At 35.7% G+C, this 10,575-nt stretch overlaps 1 protein-coding gene across 1 annotated transcript; it reads left to right on the top strand.

Moving 5' to 3' along the window:
- The first annotated feature begins 273 nt into the window (after positions 1-273).
- Positions 274-1,410, top strand: LOC111395282. Its single transcript, XM_023021267.1, has 3 exons — positions 274-432; positions 544-861; positions 1,135-1,410. Exons 1-3 carry the CDS (start codon positions 274-276, stop codon positions 1,408-1,410), a joined length of 753 nt encoding a protein of 250 aa, XP_022877035.1.
- Positions 1,411-10,575: the final 9,165 nt, after the last annotated feature.

The raw sequence follows: 10,575 nt of genomic DNA, 5'->3' as shown, positions 1-10,575 counted from the left end.
TCTTCTAACCCAATTTGGAAGTCGAAGTGGGATGGTAATAATAATAGGAATGAAGCAGTAACCAAAGGAAGAAGTGAGTGGTAGAAGGGGAAAGAAGAAAGTGCTAGTAGGACAGGGCCAAAATTGGAGTCACAACCATCACGAAGTCGAGACATCAAGTGTTTCAGGTGTTTGGGGATGGGACACATTGCATCTCAGTGTCTTAACAAACGAACCATGGTGTTGCGGGATAATGGAGAGGTGGTAAGTGAGAGCGAAGAATAGTATGATGACATGCCGACGTTGGAGGATGTTGGTGGAGAAGATGAGATGGAATTTGTCGTTGGGGAGCTGTTGGTCTCGAGGCGAGCACTTAAGACTCAAATCAAGACAGATGATTCAGAACAGCAATGGGAAAACATATTCCACACTCGGTGCCATGTCCACGATCAAGTATGTAGCTTGATTATTGATGGTGGGAGTTGTACAAATGTGGTTAGCACAACTTTAGTTGAGAAATTAGGTTTAGCATTATTGAGACACTCTAAGCCTTATAAATTGTAGTGGTTGAATGAAAGTGGGGAAGTTAGGGTAAATAAATGGGTGTTAATTAATTTCTCAATTGGGAGATATAGTGACAAGGCTGTATGTGATGTGGTGCCTATGCAAGCAGGTCATATTCTATTGGGGAGACCCTGGCAATTTGATAGGAAGGCTACACATGATGGGTATAGGAACTGGTATAGCTTTGTCAAGGATGGAAGGTCCATTACTCTTGCACCATTAACACCGGCTCAGGTGTATGAAGACCAAATAGAACTGAGAAATGAGGAAGAAAGGCGAGCGAGAGAATCTATAAAAAGGAGAGAAGATAGTGAGCCTGTAAGTAAAAGAGAAAATAGCGAGGTAGCCGAGAAGGGGGGAAAGAGAGAAAGGCCACATGAGAGGAGATAAAAAGAGTCAGTTGAGCGAAGAGAAAAAGAGTTAGCTGAACGGAAAGAAAAGCCAAAAGTGAACTTCTTTGCGAGGGGGAGTGAATTAAAAAAGGCTTCGAGTGATAAGAGACAAGTGTTGTTGTTAGTTTACAAAGAGTCTCTCCTCTCCCTTGAAGAGTATAATACCTCCCTCTCTAGCGTGGTTAAGTCCTTGTTACAGGATTTCAAATATGTGTTTCCGGAGGAGGTGTCAAGTGGATTGCCACCAGTTCAAGAGATCGAGCACCAAATCGACTGCATACCCGGGGCTATCATTCCAAACCGACCAGCTTACCGAAACAATCTCGAGGAGACGAAAGAGCTTCAGAGACAAGTGGAGGAGTTGATGAGCAAAAGTTACGTGAGGGAGAGCATAAGCCCGTGTGCTGTGTCTGTTCTATTGGTGCCAAAGAAGGATGAGACTTGGCAAATGTGCATGTTTTACGTGATTTCATAGGAAAATTTGTTATAGTTTACTTTGATGACATTTTAATCTATAGCAAGGACCTAGGTGAGCATTTAGAACATTTAAAGTGCGTGCTTGTTGTATTAAGAAAGGAACAATTATATGCTAATTTTATAAAGTGCACGTTTTGCATGGATAGAGTTATTTTCCTAGGATTTGTTGTTAGTGCTAATAGGGTAGAAGTGGATGAGGAAAACGTTAAAGCTATTAAAGAATGGCCAAAACCTAAAAGTATAACTAAGGTTAAGAGCTTCCATGGTCTGGCTAGTTTTGTTAGGTGCTTCGTGAAAGACTTTAGCACAATCACGACACCATTAACTGAAATCGTTAAGAAAATCATAGGTTTTTACTGGGGGGAAATACAAGAACATACATCTAACACCATTAAGGATAAGTTGTGTAATGCACCTATTTTGGCATTACCTAACTTTGATAAAACGTTCGAGATTGAGTGTAATGCATCAGGGATAGGTATTGGAGCAGTGTTAATGCAGGAAATGAGACCTATTGCATACTTTAGCGAGAAGTTGAGTGGAGTTGCACTGAACTACCCAACGTATGATAAGAAGTTGTATTCCCTTGTTCAAGCGTTGGAGACTTGGCAGCATTACTTATGGCCTAAAAAGTTCGTGATACACACCGATCATGAATCCCTAAAGTACTTGTGGGGTCAAGGTAAGTTGAACAAGTGACATACGAGGTGGATGGAGTTCTTAGAGACGTTTTCATACGTCATCGGGTATAAGCAAGATAGTGAAAACGTAGTTGCAAATGCGTTGTCCCGAAGGCACGTGCTTCTTAACTCTTTAAGTGCGAAATTACTTGATTTTGAGCATATTAAGAGCATGTATGAAAATGACATTGATTTCTCAAACATTTATAATTCATGTGCTAAAATGGCAGTTGATAAATTTTATAGACATGAAGGATATTTGTTTAGAGAAAATAAGTTGTGCATTCTAAATTGTTCAATATGTGAATTATTGGTAAGGGAAGCACACAGTGGGGGTCTAATGGGTCATTTTGGAATTCAAAGACTTTAGACATGTTAGGGGAACACTTTTATTTGCCTAAAATGCGTAGTGACATAGAACGAATTTGTGAGAAATGCATAACTTGTAAACAGGCTAAATCAAAAGTTTTACCCCATGGCTTGTATACACATTTACCTGTACCTAGTGAACTTTGGATGGATATTTCTATGGATTTCGTGTTGGGGGTTATCTAGAACAAAGAAAGGTCGGGATTCTATCTTTGTAGTAGTTGATAGATTTAGTAAAATGGCACACTACCTACCATGTCACAAAACGATGATGCCACTACTATTGCTGATTTATTTTTTAGGGAGATAGTACGTTTGTATGGAGTCCCTAAGAGTATAGTGTCAGACCGAAATGTTAAATTTTTGAGTCATTTCTGGCATGTTTTGTGGAAAAAGTTAGGAATTAAATTGTTATTTTCTACAACTTGTCACCCATACACAGATGGTCAAACTGAAGTAGTAAATAGGACCATGACTCAGTTGCTTCGAACAGTGATTAATAAGAACTTAAGGAATTGGGAAGATTGCCTGCCATTTATTGAGTTTGCTTATAATCGTGTTGTACATTCGACTACTTCTTATTCACCTTTTGAAATTGTGTATGGTTTTAATCCACTAACTCCATTGGATTTATTTCCCTTGCCTGTGACTGAACGAGGTTGCATGGATGGTAAGAGGAAAGTTGAGATGGTTAAGGCACTTCATGAGAAGGTCCGTACGTAAATTAAAGAGAAGAACAAGCTCATCGCGTCAAAGGTAAACAAAGGGCGGAAGCATGTGACATTTGAACCCGGAGATTGGGTGTGAGTGCATTTCAGGAAGGAACATTTTTCGGAGCAGCGAAAGTCCAAATTGCAACCGCGGGGAGATGGTCCTTTCTAAGTCACCGAGAAGATCAACGATAATGTTTACAAAGTGGACTTGCCAAGTGAGTATAATGTATCGGCTACATTTAACGTTGCTGATCTTTCCCTTTTCGATGTAGGTGCAAATTCGAGGACAAATCATTTTGAAGAGGGAGGGGATGATGTGATCTAAGAATCAAGCTTGAAGACGGCAAGTCCGGGTCGAGACCCATTATTATCGAAGGCGGACAGATGACGTGATCGAGAGCAAAGCAAGTGAAATAAACGATGGGATTGCTCGTTCAAGAAACCATTAATGGGATGATGTTCGGGACTCAAAATGGGATAAGTTTTGTGTTCGGGTCAAAATCCAAATCAAAGTGGATCAACTCAATACAAGCAGAAGAAGACGGAGGCCAAAGTAACAACCATGCGGCCACATGGTTTTAAAGTGGTACGGCTGCACAGACCTACGCAGGGTTTCCTCGAGAGACGATAGTTTCTTCCATGCGATCGCATGGTACAAAAATTCGCCAGAATTTTCCTTTTTCACGAATTTCCTTATTTTGTTAGAATTTGATATCAATTAGATTTCTTTCCATATTTTGACGATTTCGCACGATTTTAGCTTTAGTATAAATACTCTCTCCATTACATTGTAAAGGACTTTTTTTTCACAATTATTATTAAATTCAAGAGAGGTTTTTGCTTCTTCCAATTTATTCTTCTTTGGACAATAATTTAGAACTTATCAAGGATAATTCCTTGTGGCGTTCAACATCGGATCATGGGTTCTTCAATTTGTAAGCAAGGGGTCCATTGCATCATCGTTATCTTTGGGTTCTTTGTTTTATCTTGTCGGATTCAAATCCAAACTGGTTTTCAATTAGCGTTCTTGGGTTTCGCATCAATCTAGTTGTGAGTTTCGTAGTCTAAGTTGCTACGGGGTTCGCATCAGCTACTTTATCTACTATTTTCATTCCCTCTTGCTACAAACAAGCCATGGAATATGAGTGTTGGCAAAATGTAATGAAAGCAGAACTTCAGGTACTTGAGGAGAACCACACTTAGGACGTTGTGTCTTGTCCTCCAAATGTGAAACCTATTGGGAGTAAGTGGGTTTTTTCTGTGAAACTTTGCTCTGATAGGTCATTGGATCTATACAAAGCTCATAGCTCTTAGTGATAAACAAGAATATGGGGTCTATTATGAGGAAACATTTGCTCATGTTGCAAAAATGACCATAGTTCGGACAATCTTCTCGTAATCATGGGTCCTACATCAGATGGATGTGAAGAACGCCTTTCTTCATGGCGATCTCCACGACGAGATTTATATGACACTTCCATCTGGTATGCCTACCTCTTAATCTTGTGATGTCTGTAGACTATGCCATTCTCTGTATGGCCTCAAGCAGGCGCTTCGAGCGTGGTTTGAGAAGTTTCATCACACACTCCTTAACTTCAATTTTATACAGAGTCAGTATGATTATTCTCTTTTCTTCCGAAAATCTACAATGGGTATTGTGCTTCTTTTAGTTTATGTGGATGACATCATCATTACTGGCATTGATTGTGGTTTAATTACGAAGTTTCAACAGTTTTTACATGCTACTTTCCATATGAAAGACTTAGGTAAGCTTTTTATATTTTTTGGAATTGGAAGTTCATCATCGGGCCAATGGTATTTTCTTAAATTAGCATAAGTATGTTTAGGATCTTATTGCGTTAGCTGGGTTCTCTTCTTTGGTAGACAGTCCAATGGAAGTAAATGTAAAGTACAGGAAAGATGAAGGAGTTTTTCTGGATGATCCTACAATATATCGTAGCTTAGTTGGGAGTCTTATCTATTTAACCACTACTCGTCCAGATTTTTCTTATGTCATTCATCAGGTCAATCAGTTTATGTCTAGTCCTCGACATCTTTATCTAGCTGTTGTTCACCGCATTGTTCGTTATCTTCGTGGATCACCTATTCGTGCGTTGTTCTTTCCCAGAGGGTCGACTTTTCAACTTTTTACCTATAGTGATGCTGATTGGGCTGGGTGTCCAGATATGCGTCGCTCAACTATGGGTTGGTGTATGTTTTTGGGCGATGCGTTGATCTCTTGGAAATGTAAGAAACAAGATCGTGTTTCTAAATCATCTACTGAAGTTGAGTGTCGTGCCATGTCCACGGCTTGTTCTAAAATTATTTGGTTACGTGGTCTACTCAAAGAGCTTGGGTTTTCTCAAATTAATTCTACTCCTCTTCATGCGGACAACACTAGTGCTACTCAAATTGCAAACAATCCTGTCTTTCATGAATGAACTAAGCACATTGAGGTTGATTGTCATTTTATTCACGATGCTTTGGACGATCAGGTGATCTCCCTTCCCTACATTTCTTCTGACCTTCAAGTGGTGGACGTCTTCACCAAAGCATTGACTCAACAGCGGCATCAATTTCTTGTTGGCAAATTGTTGCTGGTTGACTTCTCAACATCAATTTGAGGGGGATGTTACTGTATATATTTAAGTTAATTTTGGAATAGATTAGATATGCTATTTTTGGATATTGTAATTTATTTAATTTCCTTGTAGACTATAAGATTGTATAGATATATAATAGGGCACGATAGAATGAAAGAGGAGAGAATTTTTTTCAGAAATTATTCAGGTTTTTTGACAAAGGGTTCATAGTTTCTGGAAAAGAAGACTATGTGCTTGTTGAAGAAGTCTTTGTATGAATTAAAGCAGTCACGGATGAAGTGGTAAAAGCGATTCGATTCATTCATGACTACTTATGGTTTTGAAAAGAGTAATTATGATAGTTGTGTGTACTTCAGGAAGGAAAGTAGTCGATCGGTTACATACTTGTTTTATGTTGATGATATGCTTATAGCAGCCAAAGATAAAGAACAAGTCAAAAAAGTGAAGTCTCATTTGAGTAAAGAATTCAAGATAAAGGACTTGGGAGAAGCAAAGAAAATCCTTGGAATGGAAATATTGAGGGGCAGAGAAAGGGTACATTGAGAAGGTACTTCAGAGATTCAATATGCAGAATGCAAAGGCTGTCAGTATACCTTTGGCTGCACATTTTAGATTATCATTAGACTTGTGTTCGCAATCAGATGAAGACATTGGGTATATGTCTAGGGTTCCTTATCCCATTGTAGTTAGTTCGCTGATGTATATTAAATTTGTACAAAACCTGATTTGGCACATGCATTCAGCGCGGTTGGTAGATATATGTCAAATCCTGGAAATGAACATTGAAAAGCAGTGCAGTGGATCCTAAAATACTTGAAAGGCTCTACAACTGCTTTTCTGCATTTTGGAAGAAATTCAGAAGGAGTCATAGGATATGTGAATTCAAAGTATGCAGGGGATCTTGACAAAAGTAGATCACTCACAAGGTATGTGTTTACTCTTAGAGGTTGTGCTATCAGCTAGAAAGCTACTTTCCAAAATAAGGTAGCTTTGTCTGCAACAGAGGCAGAGTACATGGCCATTACAGAAGCTTGTAAGGAGGCTATATGGTTGAAGTAATTTAATTGTTGAAATCAGTAAAGACTCGCAGTTATCTACAATGTATTATGATAGCTAGAGTGCTATATTTTTTTTTACTAAGGATCAGATATTCCATGAGAGGACTAAGCATATTGATGTGAAATACCATTTTGTGCGTGAAGTAATTGTTTGTGGTGACATTGTAGTGAGCAAAGTTGATATTAAGGGGAATCCTACTGACATGATGACAAAACCACTTCATATTGCTAAGTTTGAGCATTGCTTGAACTTAGAAGGTATTTGTCATTGATTTAGCCAATTAGGGCTTGGAAGAGATGGAGTGGTGTTTACTTGGAAATGTGGAATTCCTTGTGTTTGGAATTTGACTCAAAATGGAGATATTGTTTTAGTTTGACCCAAATGCTTGGGGTTTTAGTAGTTATGATTAGTTGATCTTGAAGAAATCAACTTATGGATCAGGAGAAAAAAGGCTACAATTTCGCTAGCTGGACGCTCAAGCATTTAGAGCAGAACAATTGTCGCTCGCTTCTCATCGGCTTGTCACTCGAGCGACAGCAACATCGCTCGCCGTCGATTAACGTCTCTTGAGCGACACTGTTATCTGGGCAGTTCCGAATTTTGCGTTTTAACGCGTTTTGAACTTCTATCCATCTACAACTTGGTCTCTTGAGTTTCCTATATATACAACTTGTCATGTATTGTTGCCATAACTTTGAGAAATTTTGAGAGAACAAATCTACAACATCTTGTGAGCCTAGATTCAATTGAGTGCATTGAGTCTTGAGAGTTTAGATTCAATTAAGAGTATTGAGTTTTCATATTATAAACATATTCTTATTGATTATAGTAAATTTTCTCCTCATCTACCCATTGTTTTTTCCAATTTGGGCTTCCACATAAATCTCTGTGTTATTTACTTTTCTACTTTATTTCATTATTGTCATAGCTTGTGATCTGTATTCATAACACTCTTGCATTCTAATCATTTTTTATTGGAAAATAAAAAAAAGAAAAAGAAAAATGAATGGTGAAGAGGAATTTCTATTCATTTTGTCCAAGCTTCATTCGTTTTTAGTGTAGATTTATTTACAGAGGATAAAATTGAAAGAAAAATTGAAAACGACAAAAAACCACCGATTTAATTTGTTGAGAGGTATAACCCTGTTTACAGTATACTGGTTTTGGATTATTTATATTAACCCAAATTACTAATAGACGCTGATTGGATTAGATGGTTTGGTTTCTGGCCGACGAGTGACGTGGAAGGATATCGAATCCCCTTAAATTAGTTGTAATTCGGAGGAAAACAAATTAACTCAACTAGTAACAAAATTTCTCAAAAAAAATTATAACAGTAACGAAATTTCCCATAATCTGTACATCAAAAAACAATCAAAATCAGTAAAACGAAAAAAACTAAAACTAAAACAAGAAGTCAACAAGCAGGACCTTAAAGAATATGTACCAAATGGAGGCTTAATTGAAATTTTCGATCAAAATATTTGGAAACTTTGGTTATAAATTGCCCTCTTGTTTGGGCAATAATAACCTAATTTTAGCCTTTATCTATTAAGTTATAAATATTAAACAAATGATTAACTTAATTTACCCATGTTCGGTTTGGATAAAAATTAAACTTTCAGTAGATTTCATTAAAAGTTGGTAAAATATATAACAAAAAGTTAATAAAAGTCATGAGTCCAATAAAATGTGTGACTAAAAATAAGTTTTAAAAAATTGAGATATAAAAAATGGGAAGCCAAATAGGTGCATTACTTGAACCACTTTGTCCCTCATTTAAGAACTCGTGCAGCCCATTCAACCTATTTGGTCTCCATTTGACAAAAATTGTAATTTGTTTATAAATGGTTAAACTTGTAATTACACATTTTAATGAACTTACAAGTATTATTCATTTATCAATCGCTCATTTTTATTTATTTATAAATTAAAGCGATTATAAAATCTTCCCAAGCAAAATCTCAAGAAAGTTGTCCCAAGAGACTTGCCTATTTCTCAAAAATTGATTATGAATGGTGTCAATATAATTAGGTGAAGGCATGTCTCATCCATTCTTGAAAAGTTTAAAACTTAGAGGGTATTTGATGGGGGATTAAAATTATATTTTTTAGTAGATTGTAATGGAAGTTTTTGAAATAAGTGGTTAAAAAGTTGTGAGACACATGAAAGATATGATTAATATTGATCGTTTGACTTTAACTTAAACTTAAATTAAAATCAGATTTTAATCTGTGCCTAATGGGCTGTAAATATTCAACTTTCCCCATTTTATATGCAACCTTGATCTAGACAACTAGTATCGTATGAGACCGACTGACTGGTTCAAAAAACCGGGCTGAACACCTAGAAATTGAGACCCAACTTAATTTGCTATAGATATTTAACACATAGAAAATCAAAAATGCTGTTTTTACACAAATTTTCCTCACAGAATTCTTCCAAACACTTACACGGGTGAGTTCCATGGTATAATAAAAAAAAATGCCAAAAAAGTCACCCTCTATTGTGAGTATTCTGTGAATAATGTTGTCTGTACACGCAGCATTGTTGATAGAAAATTATAGAGGAAATTACATGAAGAGTGCAGTCCATGGTACTTTGATGAAAAAACGAGGAAATATGACAAATTACAAACCTATAAGATAAAATTCTTGTAACTCTTACAATATAAAAGAAAAAGATAAAATATGGTTCTATTTCGATTTATATTATAGAAAATTAGTGTGCTTGTGAGTCCCTGATGATTAAAGTTAATATCTTTCTAGAACCTTGGATGTAATAGAATCCTTATCTTAACAAAATTAATTACAAATTGAGAAAACAAATATTCATTATTCAAATGAAAAATTTGACAACATCGGCCATTGATTCTAATACAAATACCTTCAGAAATTTTTATGTTCAACTGATACCTGGAAGACAATTAATCCTTTTGGGGTAAGTTTGATTAGTATAGTAATTTTGCATAAAACTTTAGATAAATTGAGTTACAATACGTATGGTTACAAAACAAGTACTCAATGTTGTTTTCTTCTTTTCAAGATCGATAAAAATGTTCAGTTAGATGAAACCCGTGTTTATACATTGTAATGCATGACAATAAATAACATTAGTGTAACAAATGTAATAAATTTTTTATTACATCTATTTTGGTTACAGGCTTACAGCATATTACAGCTGTTGGAAAGAGACGAAAGTAAGAATTGGAAGAATTATTTCTACTCAACTTTCACACACTTTACGATGAAAAATACTTTTATTTATGTTACAAAGATATGCAAGGATCACAAGAGGAGTTTTAAAAATTTATAAAATTAGTATGTTGCATCCATGAAGCTGGCTAATAATGTAACCGAATTCTTTTCTTTAGATAAACTTGTGACTTGTGAGATTCTTTCTTTTACGAAATACGAGTTTTCCATCCGTGCATTGTCATTTTTTAGGTAATATTAAGTTATTAACGTGTCAAAATATTTATTCAGTTCTCTCAATAAATCTATAAATTTGATTAATTGTTTAAAATGATAAATAGAAATATAATCTTCATATATAACACACTTTTGACATTAAAAAAATTAAAAGTTAATTAGGAAATTTTCTAAATGACGTCAAAAATTTTATAAAAATTAATTGATTGAGAAGAAAAAGTAACAATAAGAAAAAAAAAATCTAAAAACGATCGAATTTCTTTTATATATAAAAAAATTTTAGATGTTAAAATATTAAGATGAAAAAT

The sequence above is a fragment of the Olea europaea genome, chromosome 6, assembly GCF_002742605.1.
Source record: "Olea europaea var. sylvestris chromosome 6, O_europaea_v1, whole genome shotgun sequence".
In the NCBI taxonomy this organism is placed as follows: Eukaryota; Viridiplantae; Streptophyta; class Magnoliopsida; order Lamiales; family Oleaceae; genus Olea; species Olea europaea.
The sequence above is the reverse complement of the archived record's forward strand: the minus strand, read 5'-3'. Positions and strand labels throughout refer to the sequence as shown.

What these genes read in the sequence shown, in the direction of transcription:
- LOC111395282 (XM_023021267.1), top strand. Translation starts at nt 274, where the DNA reads ATGCCGACGTTGGAGGATGTTGGTGGAGAAGATGAGATGGAATTTGTC. An exon ending in GGTGCCATGTCCACGATCAA is followed by an intron (nt 433 to 543) that starts GTATGTAGCTTG and finishes TATAAATTGTAG; the next exon opens with TGGTTGAATGAAAGTGGGGA. An exon ending in GGAGAGAAGATAGTGAGCCT is followed by an intron (nt 862 to 1,134) that starts GTAAGTAAAAGA and finishes TCCTTGTTACAG; the next exon opens with GATTTCAAATATGTGTTTCC.